A 21,608-nucleotide genomic window follows, 5' to 3' on the forward strand; every position below is an offset into this window, starting at 1 on the left:
TATACAAGAATATAACTAATATAATACTGCTCCTATGTACAAGAATATACCTACTATAATACTGCCCCCTATTTACAAGAATATAACTACTATAATACTGCTCCTATGTACAAGAATATAACTACTATAATAATGCTCCCTATGTACAAGAATATAACTACTATAATACTGCTCCTATGTACAAGAATATAACTACTATAATACTGCCACTATGTACAAGAATATAACTACTGTAATACTGCTCCTATGTACAAGAATATAACTACTATAATACTGCTCCTATGTAGAAGAATATAACTACTATAATACTGCTCCTATGTACAAGAATATAACTACAATAATACTGCCCCCTATGTACAAGAATATAACTACTATAATACTGCTCCTATGTAGAAGAATATAACTACTATAATACTGCTCCTATGTACAAGAATATAACTACAATAATACTGCCCCCTATGTACAAGAATATAACTACTATAATACTGCTCCTATGTACAAGAATATAACTACTATAATACTGCCACTATGTACAAGAATATAACTACTATAATACTGCTCCTATGTACAAGAATATAACTACTATAATACTGCTCCTATGTACAAGAATATAACTACTATAATACTGCTCCTATGTACAAGAATATAACTACTATAATACTGCTCCTATGTACAAGAATATAACTACTATAATACTGCTCCTATGTACAAGAATATAACTACAATAATACTGCCCCCTATGTACAAGAATATAACTACTATAATACTGCTCCTATGTACAAGAATATGACCACTATAATACTGCTCCTATGTACAAGAATATAACTACTATAATACTGCCCCCTATGTACAAGAATACAACTACTATAATACTGCTCCTATGTACAAGAATATAACTACTATAATACTGCCCCTATGTACACGAATGTAACTACTATAATACTGCCCCCTATGTACAAGACTATAACTACTATAATACTGCTCCTATGTACAGGAATATAACTACTATAATACTGCCCCCTATGTATAAGAATATATCTACTATAATACTGCTCCCTATGTATAAGAATATAACTACTATAATACTGCCTCCTATGTCCAAGAATATATCTACTATAATACTGCCCCCTATGTACAAGAACATAACTACTATAATACTGCTCCTATATACAAGAATATAACTAATATAATACTGCTCCTATGTACAAGAATATACCTACTATAATACTGCCCCCTATTTACAAGAATATAACTACTATAATACTGCTCCTATGTACAAGAATATAACTACTATAATAATGCTCCCTATGTACAAGAATATAACTACTATAATACTGCTCCTATGTACAAGAATATAACTACTATAATACTGCCACTATGTACAAGAATATAACTACTATAATACTGCTCCTATGTACAAGAATATAACTACTATAATACTGCTCCTATGTAGAAGAATATAACTACTATAATACTGCTCCTATGTACAAGAATATAACTACAATAATACTGCCCCCTATGTACAAGAATATAACTACTATAATACTGCTCCTATGTACAAGAATATAACTACTATAATACTGCCACTATGTACAAGAATATAACTACTATAATACTGCTCCTATGTACAAGAATATAACTACTCTAATACTGCTCCTATGTACAAGAATATAACTACTATAATACTGCTCCTATGTACAAGAATATAACTACTATAATACTGCTCCTATGTACAAGAATATAACTACTATAATACTGCTCCTATGTACAAGAATATAACTACAATAATACTGCCCCCTATGTACAAGAATATAACTACTATAATACTGCTCCTATGTACAAGAATATGACCACTATAATACTGCTCCTATGTACAAGAATATAACTACTATAATACTGCTCCTATGTACAAGAATATGACCACTATAATACTGCTCCTATGTACAAGAATATAACTACTATAATACTGCCCCCTATGTACAAGAATACAACTACTATAATACTGCTCCTATGTACAAGAATATAACTACTATAATACTGCCCCTATGTACACGAATGTAACTACTATAATACTGCCCCCTATGTACAAGACTATAACTACTATAATACTGCTCCTATGTACAGGAATATAACTACTATAATACTGCCCCCTATGTATAAGAATATATCTACTATAATACTGCTCCCTATGTATAAGAATATAACTACTATAATACTGCCTCCTATGTCCAAGAATATATCTACTATAATACTGCCCCCTATGTACAAGAACATAACTACTATAATACTGCTCCTATATACAAGAATATAACTAATATAATACTGCTCCTATGTACAAGAATATACCTACTATAATACTGCCCCCTATTTACAAGAATATAACTACTATAATACTGCTCCTATGTACAAGAATATAACTACTATAATAATGCTCCCTATGTACAAGAATATAACTACTATAATACTGCTCCTATGTACAAGAATATAACTACTATAATACTGCCACTATGTACAAGAATATAACTACTATAATACTGCTCCTATGTACAAGAATATAACTACTATAATACTGCTCCTATGTAGAAGAATATAACTACTATAATACTGCTCCTATGTACAAGAATATAACTACAATAATACTGCCCCCTATGTACAAGAATATAACTACTATAATACTGCTCCTATGTACAAGAATATAACTACTATAATACTGCCACTATGTACAAGAATATAACTACTATAATACTGCTCCTATGTACAAGAATATAACTACTCTAATACTGCTCCTATGTACAAGAATATAACTACTATAATACTGCTCCTATGTACAAGAATATAACTACTATAATACTGCTCCTATGTACAAGAATATAACTACTATAATACTGCTCCTATGTACAAGAATATAACTACAATAATACTGCCCCCTATGTACAAGAATATAACTACTATAATACTGCTCCTATGTACAAGAATATGACCACTATAATACTGCTCCTATGTACAAGAATATAACTACTATAATACTGCCCCCTATGTACAAGAATACAACTACTATAATACTGCCCCCTATGTACAAGAATATAACCACTATAATACTGCCCCTATGTACAAGAATATAACTACTATAATACTGCTCCTATGTACAAGAATATAACTACTATAATACTGCCCCTATGTACACGAATGTAACTACTATAATACTGCCCCCTATGTACAAGACTATAACTACTATAATACTGCTCCTATGTACAGGAATATAACTACTATAATACTGCCCCCTATGTATAAGAATATATCTACTATAATACTGCTCCCTATGTATAAGAATATAACTACTATAATACTGCCTCCTATGTCCAAGAATATATCTACTATAATACTGCCCCCTATGTACAAGAACATAACTACTATAATACTGCTCCTATATACAAGAATATAACTAATATAATACTGCTCCTATGTACAAGAATATACCTACTATAATACTGCCCCCTATTTACAAGAATATAACTACTATAATACTGCTCCTATGTACAAGAATATAACTACTATAATAATGCTCCCTATGTACAAGAATATAACTACTATAATACTGCTCCTATGTACAAGAATATAACTACTATAATACTGCCACTATGTACAAGAATATAACTACTGTAATACTGCTCCTATGTACAAGAATATAACTACTATAATACTGCTCCTATGTAGAAGAATATAACTACTATAATACTGCTCCTATGTACAAGAATATAACTACAATAATACTGCCCCCTATGTACAAGAATATAACTACTATAATACTGCTCCTATGTAGAAGAATATAACTACTATAATACTGCTCCTATGTACAAGAATATAACTACAATAATACTGCCCCCTATGTACAAGAATATAACTACTATAATACTGCTCCTATGTACAAGAATATAACTACTATAATACTGCCACTATGTACAAGAATATAACTACTATAATACTGCTCCTATGTACAAGAATATAACTACTATAATACTGCTCCTATGTACAAGAATATAACTACTATAATACTGCTCCTATGTACAAGAATATAACTACTATAATACTGCTCCTATGTACAAGAATATAACTACTATAATACTGCTCCTATGTACAAGAATATAACTACAATAATACTGCCCCCTATGTACAAGAATATAACTACTATAATACTGCTCCTATGTACAAGAATATGACCACTATAATACTGCTCCTATGTACAAGAATATAACTACTATAATACTGCCCCCTATGTACAAGAATACAACTACTATAATACTGCTCCTATGTACAAGAATATAACTACTATAATACTGCCCCTATGTACACGAATGTAACTACTATAATACTGCCCCCTATGTACAAGACTATAACTACTATAATACTGCTCCTATGTACAGGAATATAACTACTATAATACTGCCCCCTATGTATAAGAATATATCTACTATAATACTGCTCCCTATGTATAAGAATATAACTACTATAATACTGCCTCCTATGTCCAAGAATATATCTACTATAATACTGCCCCCTATGTACAAGAACATAACTACTATAATACTGCTCCTATATACAAGAATATAACTAATATAATACTGCTCCTATGTACAAGAATATACCTACTATAATACTGCCCCCTATTTACAAGAATATAACTACTATAATACTGCTCCTATGTACAAGAATATAACTACTATAATAATGCTCCCTATGTACAAGAATATAACTACTATAATACTGCTCCTATGTACAAGAATATAACTACTATAATACTGCCACTATGTACAAGAATATAACTACTATAATACTGCTCCTATGTACAAGAATATAACTACTATAATACTGCTCCTATGTAGAAGAATATAACTACTATAATACTGCTCCTATGTACAAGAATATAACTACAATAATACTGCCCCCTATGTACAAGAATATAACTACTATAATACTGCTCCTATGTACAAGAATATAACTACTATAATACTGCCACTATGTACAAGAATATAACTACTATAATACTGCTCCTATGTACAAGAATATAACTACTCTAATACTGCTCCTATGTACAAGAATATAACTACTATAATACTGCTCCTATGTACAAGAATATAACTACTATAATACTGCTCCTATGTACAAGAATATAACTACTATAATACTGCTCCTATGTACAAGAATATAACTACAATAATACTGCCCCCTATGTACAAGAATATAACTACTATAATACTGCTCCTATGTACAAGAATATGACCACTATAATACTGCTCCTATGTACAAGAATATAACTACTATAATACTGCCCCCTATGTACAAGAATACAACTACTATAATACTGCCCCCTATGTACAAGAATATAACCACTATAATACTGCCCCTATGTACAAGAATATAACTACTATAATACTGCTCCTATGTACAAGAATATAACTACTATAATACTGCCCCTATGTACACGAATGTAACTACTATAATACTGCCCCCTATGTACAAGACTATAACTACTATAATACTGCTCCTATGTACAGGAATATAACTACTATAATACTGCCCCCTATGTATAAGAATATATCTACTATAATACTGCTCCCTATGTATAAGAATATAACTACTATAATACTGCCTCCTATGTCCAAGAATATATCTACTATAATACTGCCCCCTATGTACAAGAACATAACTACTATAATACTGCTCCTATATACAAGAATATAACTAATATAATACTGCTCCTATGTACAAGAATATACCTACTATAATACTGCCCCCTATTTACAAGAATATAACTACTATAATACTGCTCCTATGTACAAGAATATAACTACTATAATAATGCTCCCTATGTACAAGAATATAACTACTATAATACTGCTCCTATGTACAAGAATATAACTACTATAATACTGCCACTATGTACAAGAATATAACTACTGTAATACTGCTCCTATGTACAAGAATATAACTACTATAATACTGCTCCTATGTACAAGAATATAACTACTATAATACTGCTCCTATGTCCAAGAATATAACTACTATAATACTGCTCCTATGTACAAGAATATAACTACTATAATACTGCTCCTATGTACAAGAATATAACTACTATAATACTGCTCCTATGTACAAGAATATAACTACAATAATACTGCCCCCTATGTACAAGAATATAACTACTATAATACTGCTCCTATGTACAAGAATATGACCACTATAATACTGCTCCTATGTACAAGAATATAACTACTATAATACTGCCCCCTATGTACAAGAATACAACTACTATAATACTGCCCCCTATGTACAAGAATATAACCACTATAATACTGCCCCTATGTACAAGAATATAACTACTATAATACTGCTCCTATGTACAAGAATATAACTACTATAATACTGCCACTATGTACAAGAATATAACTACTGTAATACTGCTCCTATGTACAAGAATATAACTACTATAATACTGCTCCTATGTAGAAGAATATAACTACTATAATACTGCTCCTATGTACAAGAATATAACTACAATAATACTGCCCCCTATGTACAAGAATATAACTACTATAATACTGCTCCTATGTACAAGAATATAACTACTATAATACTGCCACTATGTACAAGAATATAACTACTATAATACTGCTCCTATGTACAAGAATATAACTACTATAATACTGCTCCTATGTACAAGAATATAACTACTATAATACTGCTCCTATGTACAAGAATATAACTACTATAATACTGCTCCTATGTACAAGAATATAACTACTATAATACTGCTCCTATGTACAAGAATATAACTACAATAATACTGCCCCCTATGTACAAGAATATAACTACTATAATACTGCTCCTATGTACAAGAATATGACCACTATAATACTGCTCTTATGTACAAGAATATAACTACTATAATACTGCCCCCTATGTACAAGAATATAACTACTATAATACTGCCCCCTATGTACAAGAATATAACCACTATAATACTGCCCCTATGTACAAAAATATAACTACTATAATACTGCTCCTATGTACAAGAATATAACTACTATAATACTGCCCCTATGTACACGAATGTAACTACTATAATACTGCCCCCTATGTACAAGACTATAACTAGTATAATACTGCTCCTATGTACAGGAATATAACTACTATAATACTGCCCCCTATGTATAAGAATATATCTACTATAATACTGCTCCCTATGTATAAGAATATAACTACTATAATACTGCCTCCTATGTCCAAGAATATATCTACTATAATACTGCCCCCTATGTACAAGAACATAACTACTATAATACTGCTCCTATATACAAGAATATAACTAATATAATACTGCTCCTATGTACAAGAATATACCTACTATAATACTGCCCCCTATTTACAAGAATATAACTACTATAATACTGCTCCTATGTACAAGAATATAACTACTATAATAATGCTCCCTATGTACAAGAATATAACTACTATAATACTGCCACTATGTACAAGAATATAACTACTGTAATACTGCTCCTATGTACAAGAATATAACTACTATAATACTGCTCCTATGTAGAAGAATATAACTACTATAATACTGCTCCTATGTACAAGAATATAACTACAATAATACTGCCCCCTATGTACAAGAATATAACTACTATAATACTGCTCCTATGTACAAGAATATAACTACTATAATACTGCCACTATGTACAAGAATATAACTACTATAATACTGCTCCTATGTACAAGAATATAACTACTATAATACTGCTCCTATGTACAAGAATATAACTACTATAATACTGCTCCTATGTACAAGAATATAACTACTATAATACTGCTCCTATGTATAAGAATATAACTACTATAATACTGCTCCTATGTACAAGAATATAACTACAAGAATACTGCCCCCTATTTACAAGAATATAACTACTATAATACTGCCTCCTATGTACAAGAATATAACTACTATAATAATGCTCCCTATGTACAAGAATATAACTACTATAATACTGCCCCCTATGTACAAGAATATAACTACTATAATACTGCCCCCTATGTACAAGAATATAACCACTATAATACTGCCCCTATGTACAAAAATATAACTACTATAATACTGCTCCTATGTACAAGAATATAACTACTATAATACTGCCCCTATGTACACGAATGTAACTACTATAATACTGCCCCCTATGTACAAGACTATAACTAGTATAATACTGCTCCTATGTACAGGAATATAACTACTATAATACTGCCCCCTATGTATAAGAATATATCTACTATAATACTGCTCCCTATGTATAAGAATATAACTACTATAATACTGCCTCCTATGTCCAAGAATATATCTACTATAATACTGCCCCCTATGTACAAGAACATAACTACTATAATACTGCTCCTATATACAATAATATATCTACTATAATACTGCCCCTATATACAAGAATATAACTCCTTTAATACTGCCCCCTATGTACAAGAATATATCTACTATAATACTGCCCCCTATGTACAAGAACATAACTACTATAATATTGCTCCTATATACAAGAATATAACTAATATAATACTGCTCCTATGTACAAGAATATACCTACTATAATACTGCCCCCTATTTACAAGAATATAACTACTATAATACTGCTCCTATGTACAAGAATATACCTACTATAATAATGCTCCCTATGTACAAGAATATAACTACTATAATACTGCCTGCTATGTACAAGAATATATCTACTATAATACTACCCCCTATGTACAAGAACATAACTACTATAATACTGCTCCTATATACAAGAATATAACTTATATAATACTGCTCCTATGTACACGAATATACCTACTATAATACTGCCCCCTATTTACAAGAATATAACTACTATAATACTGCCTCCTATGTACAAGAATATAACTACTATAATAATGCTCCCTATGTACAAGAATATAACTACTATAATACTGCACCCTATGTACAAGAATATAACTACTATAATACTGCTCCTATGTACAAGAATATAACTACTATAATACTGCCTCCTATGTACAGGAATATATCTACTATAATACTGCTCCTATGTACTAGAATATAAGTACTATAATACTGCCCCTATGTACAAGAATATAACTACTATAATACTGCTCCTATGTACAAGAATATAGCTACTATAATACTGCCCCCTGTGTACAAGAACATAACTACTATAATACTGCTCCTATATACAAGAATATAACTAATATAATACTGCTCCTATGTACAAGAATATACCTACTATAATACTGCCCCCTATTTACAAGAATATAACTACTATAATACTGCCTCCTATGTACAAGAATATAACTACTATAATAATGCTCCCTATGTACAAGAATATAACTACTATAATACTGCACCCTATGTACAAGAATATAACTACTATAATAATGCTCCCTATGTACAAGAATATAACTACTATAATACTGCACCCTATGTACAAGAATATAACTACTATAATAATGCTCCCTATGTACAAGAATATAACTACTATAATACTGCACCCTATGTACAAGAATATAACTACTATAATACTGCCCCTATGTACAAGATTATAACTACTATAATACTGCTCCTATGTACAAGAATATAACTACTATAATACTGCTCCTATGTACAAGAATATAACTACTATAATACTGCCCCTATGTACAAGAATATAACTACTATAATACTGCTCCTATGTACAAGAATATAACTACTATAATACTGCTCCTATGTACAAGACTATAACTACTATAATACTGCTCCTATGTACAAGAATATAACTACTATAATACTGCTCCTATGTACAAGAATATAACTACTATAATACTGCTCCCTATGTACAAGAATATAGCTGCTATAATACTGCCCCTATGTACAAGAATATAACTACTATAATACTGCTCCTATGTACAAGAATATAACTGCTATGAAACTGCCCCTATGTACAAGAATATAACTACTATAATACTGCCTCCTATGTACAAGAATATAACTACTATAATAATGCTCCCTATGTACAAGAATATAACTACTATAATACTGCACCCTATGTACAAGAATATAACTACTATAATACTGCTCCTATGTACAAGAATATAACTACTATAATACTGCCTCCTATGTACAAGAATATATCTACTATAATACTGCTCCTATGTACTAGAATATAAGTACTATAATACTGCCCCTATGTACAAGAATATAACTACTATAATACTGCTCCTATGTACAAGAATATAGCTACTATAATACTGCCCCCTATGTACAAGAACATAACTACTATAATACTGCTCCTATATACAAGAATATAACTAATATAATACTGCTCCTATATACAAGAATATAACTAATATAATACTGCCCCCTATTTACAAGAATATAACTACTATAATACTGCCTCCTATGTACAAGAATATAACTACTATAATAATGCTCCCTATGTACAAGAATATAGCTACTATAATACTGCACCCTATGTACAAGAATATAACTACTATAATAATGCTCCCTATGTACAAGAATATAACTGCTATAATACTGCACCCTATGTACAAGAATATAACTACTATAATAATGCTCCCTATGTACAAGAATATAACTACTATAATACTGCACCCTATGTACAAGAATATAACTACTATAATACTGCTCCCTATGTACAAGAATATAACTACTATAATACTGCACCCTATGTACAAGACTATAACTACTATAATACTGCTCCTATGTACAAGAATATAACTACTATAATACTGCACCCTATGTACAAGACTATAACTACTATAATACTGATCCTATGTACAAGGATATAACTACTATAATACTGCCCCTATGTACAAGAATATAACTACTATAATACTGCTCCTATGTACAAGAATATAACTACTATAATACTGCTCCTATGTACAAGAATATAACTACTATAATACTGCCCCTATGTACAAGAATATAACTACTATAATACTGCTCCTATGTACAAGAATATAACTACTATAATACTGCTCCTATGTACAAGAATATAACTACTATAATACTGCACCCTATGTACAAGAATATAACTACTATAATAATGCTCCCTATGTACAAGAATATAACTACTATAATACTGCCTCCTATGTACAAGAATATAACTACTATAATACTGCTCCTATGTACAAGAATATAACTACTATAATACTGCTCCTATGTACAAGAATATAACTACTATAATACTACTCCTATGTACAAGAATATAACTACTATAATACTGCCCCTTTGTACAAGAATATAACTACTATAATACTGCCCCTATGTACAAGAATATAACTACTATAATACTGCTCCTATGTACAAGAATATAACTACTATAATACTGCTCCTCTGTACAAGAATATAACTACTATAATACTGCTCCTATGTACAAGACTATAACTACTATAATACTGCTCCTATGTACAAGAATATAACTACTATAATACTGCTCCTATGTACAAGAATATAACTACTATAATACTGCTCCCTATGTACAAGAATATAACTGCTATAATACTGCCCCTATGTACAAGAATATAACTACTATAATACTGCTCCTATGTACAAAAATATAACTACTATAATACTGCTCCTATGTACAAAAATATAACTACTATAATACTGCTCCTATGTACAAGAATATAACTACTATAATACTGCTCCTATGTACAAGACTATAACTACTATAATACTGCTCCTATGTACAAGAATATAACTACTATAATACTGCCCCCTATGTACAAGAATATAACTACTATAATACTGTTCCTATGTACAAGAATATAACTACTATAATACTGCCCCTATGTACAAGAATATAACTACTATAATACTGCTCTGTATGTACAAGAATATAACTACTATAATACTGCTCCTATGTACAAGAATATAATTACTATAATACTGCCCCCTATGTACAAGAATATAACTACTATAATACTGCCCCCTATGTACAAGAATATAACTACTATAATATTGCTCCTATGTACAAGAATATAACTACTATAATACTGCTCCCTATGTACAAGAATATAACTACTATAATACTGCCCCCTATGTACAAGAATATAACTACTATAATACTGCTCCTATGTACAAGAATATAACTACTATAATACTGCCCCCTATGTACAAGAATATAACTACTGTAATACTGCTCCTATGTACAAGAATATAACTACTATAATGCTGCTCCTATGTACAAGAATATAACTACTATAATACTGCTCCTATGTACAAGAATATAACTACTATAATACTGCTCCTATGTACAAGAATATAACTACTATAATACTGCTCCTATGTACAAGAATATAACTACTATAATACTGCTCCTATGTACAAGAATATAACTACTATAATACTGCCCCTATGTACAAGAATATAACTACTATAATACTGCCCCTATGTACAAGGATATAACTACTATAATACTGCCTCCTATGTACAAGAATATAACTACTATAATACTGCTCCTATGTACAATAATATAACTACTATAATACTGCCCCCTATGTACAAGAATATAACCACTAAAATACTGCCCCTATGTACAAGCATATAACTACTATAATACTGCTCCTATGTACAAGAATATAACTACTATAATACTGCTCCTATGTACAAGAATATAACTACTATAATACTGCCCCTATGTACAAGAATATAACTACTATATTACTGCTCCTATGTACAAGAATATAACTACTATAATACTGCTCCTATGTACAAGAATATAACTACTATAATACTGCACCCTATGTACAAGAATATAACTACTATAATAATGCTCCCTATGTACAAGAATATAACTACTATAATACTGCTCCTATGTACAAGAATATAACTACTATAATACTGCTCCTATGTACAAGAATATAACTGCTATAATACTGCCCCTATGTACAAGAATATAACTACTATAATACTGCTCCTATGTACAGAAATATAACTACTATAATACTACTCCTATGTACAAGAATATAACTACTATAATACTGCTCCTATGTACAAGAATATAACTACTATAATACTGCTCCTATGTACAAGAATATAACTACTATAATACTGCTCCCTATGTACAAGAATATAACTACTATAATACTGCCCCCTATGTACAAGAATATAACTACTATAATACTGCCCCCTATGTACAAGAATATAACTACTATAATACTGCTCCTATGTACAAGAATATAACTACTATAATACTGTTCCTATGTACAAGAATATAACTACTATAATACTGTTCCTATGTACAAGAATATAACTACTATAATACTGTTCCTATGTACAAGAATATAACTACTATAATACTGTTCCTATGTACAAGAATATAACTACTATAATACTGCCCCTATGTACAAGAATATAACTACTATAATACTGCTCTGTATGTACAAGAATATAACTACTATAATACTTCTCCTATGTACAAGAATATAATTACTATAATACTGCCCCCTATGTACAAGAATATAACTACTATAATACTGCCCCTATGTACAAGAATATAACTACTATAATACTGCTCTGTATGTACAAGAATATAACTACTATAATACTTCTCCTATGTACAAGAATATAATTACTATAATACTGCCCCCTATGTACAAGAATATAATTACTATAATACTGCCCCTATGTACAAGAATATAACTACTATAATACTGCTCCTATGTACAAGAATATAACTACTATAATACTGCTATGTACAAGAATATAACTACTATAATACTGCTCCTATGTACAAGAATATAACTACTATAATACTGCTCCTATGTACAAGAATATAACTACTATAATACTGCCCCTATGTACAAGAATATAACCACTATAATACTTCCCCTATGTACAAGCATATAACTACTATAATACTGCTCCTATGTACAAGAATATAACTACTATAATACTGCCCCTATGTACAAGAATATAACTACTATAATACTGCTCCTATGTACAAGAATATAACTACTATAATACTGCTCCTATGTACAAGAATATAACTACTATAATACTGCCCCCTACATGCAAGAATATAATTACTATAATACTGCTCCTATGTACAAGAATATAACTACTATAATACTGATCCTATGTGCAAGAATATAACTACTATAATACTGTTCCTATGTACAAGAATATAACTACTATAATACTGCTCCTATGTACAAGACTATAACTACTATAATACTGCTCCTATGTACAAGAATATAACTACTATAATACTGCTCCCTATGTACAAGAATATAACTACTATAATACTGCCCCCTATGTACAAGAATATAACTACTATAATACTGCTCCTATGTACAAGAATATAACTACTATAATACTGGCCCTATGTACAAGAATATAACTACTATAATACTGTTCCTATGTACAAGAATATAACTACTATAATACTGTTCCTATGTACAAGAATATAACTACTATAATACTGTTCCTATGTACAAGAATATAACTACTATAATACTGCCCCTATGTACAAGAATATAACTACTATAATACTGCTCTGTATGTACAAGAATATAACTACTATAATACTGCTCCTATGTACAAGAATATAATTACTATAATACTGCCCCCTATGTACAAGAATATAACTACTATAATACTGCACCCTATGTGCAAGACTATAACTACTATAATACTGATCCTATGTACAAGGATATAATTACTATAATACTGCCCCTATGTACAAGAATATAACTACTATAATACTGCTCCTATGTACAAGAATATAACTACTATAATACTGCTCCTATGTACAAGAATATAACTACTATAATACTGCCCCTATGTACAAGAATATAACTACTATAATACTGCTCCTATGTACAAGAATATAACTACTATAATGCTGCTCCTATGTACAAGAATATAACTACTATAATACTGCTCCTATGTACAAGAATATATCTACTATAATACTGCTATGTACAAGAATATAACTACTATAATACTGCTCCTATGTACAAGCATATAACTACTATAATACTGCTCCTATGTACAAGAATATAACTACTATAATACTGCCCCTATGTACAAGAATATAACCACTATAATACTGCCCCTATGTACAAGCATATAACTACTATAATACTGCTCCTATGTACAAGAATATAACTACTATAATACTGCCCCTATGTACAAGAATATAACTACTATAATACTGCTCCTATGTACAAGAATATAACTACTATAATACTGCTCCTATGTACAAGAATATAACTACTATAATACTGCCCCCTACATGCAAGAGTATAATTACTATAATACTGCTCCTATGTACAAGAATATAACTACTATAATACTGATCCTATGTGCAAGAATATAACTACTATAATACTGTTCCTATGTACAAGAATATAACTACTATAATACTGTTCCTATGTACAAGAATATAACTACTATAATACTGCCCCTATGTACAAGAATATAACTACTATAATACTGCTCCTATGTACAAGAATATAACTACTATAATACTGCTCCTATGTACAAGAATATAACTACTATAATACTGCTCCTATGTACAAGAATATAACTACTATAATACTGATCCTATGTACAAGACTATAACTACTATAATACTGCTCCTATGTACAAGAATATAACTACTATAATACTGCTCCTATGTACAAGAATATAACTACTATAATACTGCTCCTATGTACAAGAATATAACTACTATAATACTGCTCCTATGTACAAGAATATAACTACTATAATACTGCTCCTATGTACAAGACTATAACTACCATAATACTGCTCCTATGTACAAGAATATAACTACTATAATACTGCTCCCTATGTACAAGAATATAACTACTATAATACTGCCCCCTATGTACAAGAATATAACTACTATAATACTGCTCCTATGTACAAGAATATAACTACTATAATACTGCCCCTATGTACAAGAATATAACTACTATAATACTGTTCCTATGTACAAGAATATAACTACTATAATACTGTTCCTATGTACAAGAATATAACTACTATAATACTGCCCCTATGTACAAGAATATAACTACTATAATACTGCTCTGTATGTACAAGAATATAACTACTATAATACTGCTCCTATGTACAAGAATATAACTACTATAATACTGCCCCCTATGTACAAGAATATAACTACTATAATACTGCTCCTATGTACAAGAATATAACTACTATAATGCTCCTATGTACAAGAATATAACTACTATAATAGTGCTCCTATGTACAAGAATATAACTACTACAATACGGCTCCTATGTACAAGAATATAACTACTATAATACTGCTCCTATGTACAAGAATATAACTACTATAATACTGCTCCTATGTACAAGAATATAACTACTATAATACTGCCCCTATGTACAAGAATATAACCACTATAATACTGCCCCTATGTACAAGCATATAACTACTATAATACTGCTCCTATGTACAAGAATATAACTACTATAATACTGCCCCTATGTACAAGAATATAACTACTATAATACTGCCCCCTATGTACAAGAATATAACTACTATAATACTGCTCCTATGTACAAGAATATAACTACTATAATACTGCTCCTATGTACAAGAATATAACTACTATAATACTGCTCCTATGTACAAGAATATGACTACTATAATACTGCTCCTATGTACAAGAATATAACTACTATAATACTGCCCCCTACATGCAAGAATATAATTACTATAATACTGCTCCTATGTACAAGAATATAACTACTATAATACTGCCCCCTACATGCAAGAATATAATTACTATTATACTGCTCCTATGTACAAGAATATAACTACTATAATACTGCTCCCTATGTACAAGAATATAACTACTATAATACTGCCCCCTATGTACAAGAATATAACTACTATAATACTGCTCCCTATGTACAAGAATATAACTACTATAATACTGCTCCTATGTACAAGAATATAACTACTATAATACTGCTCCTATGTACAAGAATATAACTACTATAATACTGCCCCCTATGTAGAAGAATATAACTACTATAATACTGCTCCCTATGTACAAGAATATAACTACTATAATACTGCTCCTATGTACAAGAATATAACTACTATAATACTGCCCCTATGTACAAGAATATAACTACTATAATACTGCCTCTATGTACAAGAATATAACTACTATAATACTGCTCTTATGTACAAGAATATAACTACTATAATACTGCTCCTATGTACAAGAATATAACTACTATAATACTGTCCCTATGTACAAGAATATAACTACTATAATACTGTCCCTATGTACAAGAATGTAACTACTATAATACTTCCCCTGTGTACAAGAATATAACTACTATAATACTGCTCCTATGTACAAGAATATAACTACTATAATACTGCTCCTATGTACAAGAATATAACTACTATAATACTGCTCCTATGTACAAGAATATAACTACTATAATACTGCTCCTATGTATAAGAATATAACTACTATAATGCTGCTCCCTATGTACAAGAATATAACTACTATAATACTGCTCCTATGTACAAGAATATAACTATAATACTGCTCCTATGTACAAGAATATAACTACTATAATACTGCTCCTATGTACAAGAATATAACTACTATAATACTGCTCCTATGTATAAGATTATAACTACTATAATACTGCTCCCTATGTACAAGAATATAACTACTATAATACTGCTCCTATGTACAAGAATATAACTACTATAATACTGCTCCTATGTATAAGAATATAACTACTATAATACTGCCCCTATGTACAAGAATATAACTACTATAATACTGCTCCTATGTACAAGAATATAACTACTATAATACTGCTCCTATGTATAAGAATATAACTACTATAATGCTGCTCCCTATGTACAAGAATATAACTACTATAATACTGCCTCCTATGTACAAGAATATAACTACTATAATACTGCCCCCTATGTACAAGAATATACCTACTATAATACTGCTCCTATGTACAAGAATATAACTACTATAATACTCCTCCTATGTACAAGAATATAACTACTATAATACTGCTCCTATGTATAAGAATATAACTACTATAATGCTGCTCCCTATGTACAAGAATATAACTACTATAATACTGCTCCTATGTACAAGAATATAACTATAATACTGCTCCTATGTACAAGAATATAACTACTATAATACTGCTCCTATGTACAAGAATATAACTACTATAATACTGCCTCCTATGTACAAGAATATAACTACTATAATACTGCCCCCTATGTACAAGAATATACCTACTATAATACTGCCCCCTATGTACAAGAATATAACTACTATAATACTGCCCCCTATGTACAAGAATATAACTACTATAATACTGCCCCCTATGTACAAGAATATAACTACTATAATACTGCTCCTATGTATAAGAATATAATTATTTTTTTGTTTGTAGCCATTCCTGCTATATACTTGTCATAGTGGCTCCTGATGCTCTTAGTTTCCTTCTCAGAATACCTTAGTGTCCAGTGTCGGTGGTCATGTTTTGGATGATCTGATAGAATAGATTCTTATTTAATCATGGACAACCCTTGGAGCAGGAGAAATGTGTCCTGAAGGGATAGACTTGTGGATAGGATAGACTCGGAATGAGCCGTCATTTCTTACCCTGACATGTATTCTCTATTTGTGCAGTTCCTCCAGAAGACCCTTTTATTGATGACGGCTCAAACGAAATCCTTCTAAGAGCTGGGACCCCAACTAACCTCACTTGCCAGGCTGAAAATGCCAAACCGGCTGCGACTATTGAGTGGTTCAGAGACGGGAATCCACAGGAAGGTGCTGTCACTAGCACGGTGAGTGGTAGCCCGCGGCCATGCATGCCTCTTTACTGTACAGGCTATGTCTTCCCTGACGGAGCCTTTTGTACTTTTTGTGATGAAATCCTGCCCTATCGGTTGGATTCTGCCCTGTGGCAGGCACACTGGCCCTGGAAAGCACAAGAGATTTTGATCTGTACTGCTGAGCCGACATAAAAGGTCTTTGTGGAAGTATGTGTCTTCAGTTCTTCCAAAGATAGACATCTGAGGTGACCAGAGCCGCGTTGTTGAACCTCGTAACAATACCTTCTTTTTCCGACATGAAAACCTTGGCCACATTCGCCTTTGTCGGGCATCAGAGAGGAGGAAAGTTCTATCACGCCTTTCTCATCAGTGCAGGGAATGCTCATCGGAACTGTATTTAATACCAGTGCTAGAACAGGGAGACAAAATATCTACTAGAACCATGATCAACCGTCGTGAACCGGAAAGGTCAACACCGGCCAACTGCTGCTGATTGTGAACTAGCGTCAGTCTGCCCCAAGAAAGCCCAGATATAAAAGTAGTGCATCTGTTGTTACACTGCAGAAAGGCTTCAGCTCCAACATCCAACGTTTAGGTGATGGTGTCAACGTACGTACCCATACAGGAAGTTAATCTGTAGCCTTTTTCAAGGTAAGTCAAATGGAAGATGTCTCATAAATTGGTGATGTCAAATAGAGACGTAACGACCCCGGCACAGGGTCTCACAGAGGGGTAGGAAACAGCAGGTACCAATAGGCAAGAGAAATCCCATATGAACTGTCCATTTTGCTTGTATGTGCCGTAACATGATTGTCCGACGCGTTTCAGGAACTCATTCTATTGTGTCGCGAATTGTCATTGATTCATATTTCATTTTGCCAAGTCTTAAAAAGACAGCTTTAGGGTAATTTTGCTACAGATGTTCTTTAGTTCTAGTGCTAGGGCTAATAGTACGACAGATTGGAGGAAGTTGTAATGAAATACTCAGAACGATTCCATTATCCTTGATTTCTCACCACAGATGGTGTTGTCGGATGGAAAACGTGAGACCACGGTGAGCTACCTACTCATCGTTCCAACAGACCAAGACATCGGCCGGGTATTTACCTGTAAGACGTCCAACTACGCCATTCCGACCGGGAAGGAGATCTCGGTCAAACTAGATGTTCACCGTAAGTCGCGTTTCTAACAACGTCCACCATCTTTACTCCACAAAGGTTTCAGGTCACCGTAATATGGCTGCATTGTGATCCTTGTAGATTTCCCCCAAGGATCTACTGATCTGAACTTAGATTATTACGAAATTACAAAGGGTCTGATTCCGTAGGACCATGGAGTAAGGTCAAGGTCGTGTAGTCAGAATCCAGACATTAAAGAGATTTCCAAGTAAAGTTGAAAAATCCCTATACTCCACTCCTTAATTCTCCACGGTGGTCCCCGCCGGTCCCTGCTTATCCCCTCCATCACAGAACTGACCATGCCTATATCACATCCGATCAGTCCTGATCTAGTCACAGCGCCCGCCATCCACTAGATGGTGATTATCCGTTGGTAGCCGTTCACGTGGTTCGGTGAACCATTACAGATACATACTGGAATATATAATGCAGCAATATCCTCGTCTTCCTCCTCCCGACCTGACATGTATCCTATCCCCCTCTCCCGCTGATGGCTGCGCAGCTCTACATTTGCATAGATGTTTAGCTGTGCGACTTAAAAGACAATTTACTTAATAGCATTTATCTAACCTGGGCTTATTTTCCATGCACGACGTCCACGCAGAATGAATTCTGATGAGGGCAGAGACAATACATCTCTGTGATGGGGATTTAAGATATTCTCAGCTATTTATCGCTGGCAGATAGAAAGGCCGAGCAGCAATCTGCACCTATCAGTCTGTGACAGCAGCTGGCGAGCACCGAAACCTGCTGCTTCACCTCCTACGCCATGTGCACATGGATCTGGGGGGCAAGAAGTCCCCAAAAAGTGTTTAATCAAGGAGTCAGACACCAGCAACAGTAGCCAACACTCACTGTGTACATACACTGTGTGCAGAGTTATTAGGCAAGTTGTATTTTAGATGATTATTTTTATTATTGATCAACATCTATGTTCTCAATCAACCCAAAAGACTCATAAATATCCAAGCTTAATATTTTTGGAAGTTGGAGTGGGTTTTTTTTTTAGATTTGGTTATCTTAGGAGGATATCTGTGTCTGCAGGTAACTATTACTGTGCAGAATTATTAGGCAACTTAATGAAAAACAAATAGAATCCCATCTCAGTTGTTTATTTTCACCAGGTAAACCAATATCAGTGCGCAAAATGTAGAAGTAAACATTTCTGACATGCAAAAACCAAAAAAATTAGTGATCAGTATAGCCACCTTTCTATGATGACCCTCAGCAGCCTCCATCCATAGATTCTGTCAGTTGCTTGATCTGTTTTCGATCAACATTGCGTGCAGCAGCCACCACAGCCTCCCAGACACTGCTCCCAGAGGTGTACTGTTTTCCCTCCCTGTAGATCTCACATTTTATGATGGAACACAGGTTCTCTATGGGGTTCAGATCAGGTGAACAAGGGGGCCATGTCATTATTTTTTCTTCTTTTAGACCTTTACTGGCCAACCACGCTGTGGAGTAGTTGGATGCATGTGATGGAGCATTGTCCTGCGTGAAAATCATGTTTT

At 32.2% G+C, this 21,608-nt stretch overlaps 1 protein-coding gene across 1 annotated transcript in view; it reads left to right on the forward strand.

Moving 5' to 3' along the window:
• Positions 1 to 21,608, forward strand: part of KIRREL1 (kirre like nephrin family adhesion molecule 1) — a 344,587-nt gene that overhangs the window by 305,078 nt on the left and 17,901 nt on the right. The window contains exons 4-5 of the mRNA XM_073639476.1: positions 18,768 to 18,928; positions 19,938 to 20,088. Of these exons, the coding sequence (XP_073495577.1) occupies positions 18,768 to 18,928; positions 19,938 to 20,088 (312 nt within the window). The remainder of the gene's footprint in view (positions 1 to 18,767; positions 18,929 to 19,937; positions 20,089 to 21,608) is intronic.

The sequence above is a fragment of the Phyllobates terribilis genome, unplaced genomic scaffold (assembly GCF_046119375.1).
Source record: "Phyllobates terribilis strain yellow unplaced genomic scaffold, ASM4611937v1 Scaffold_7__3_contigs__length_470593459, whole genome shotgun sequence".
NCBI lineage: Eukaryota > Metazoa > Chordata > Amphibia > Anura > Dendrobatidae > Phyllobates > Phyllobates terribilis.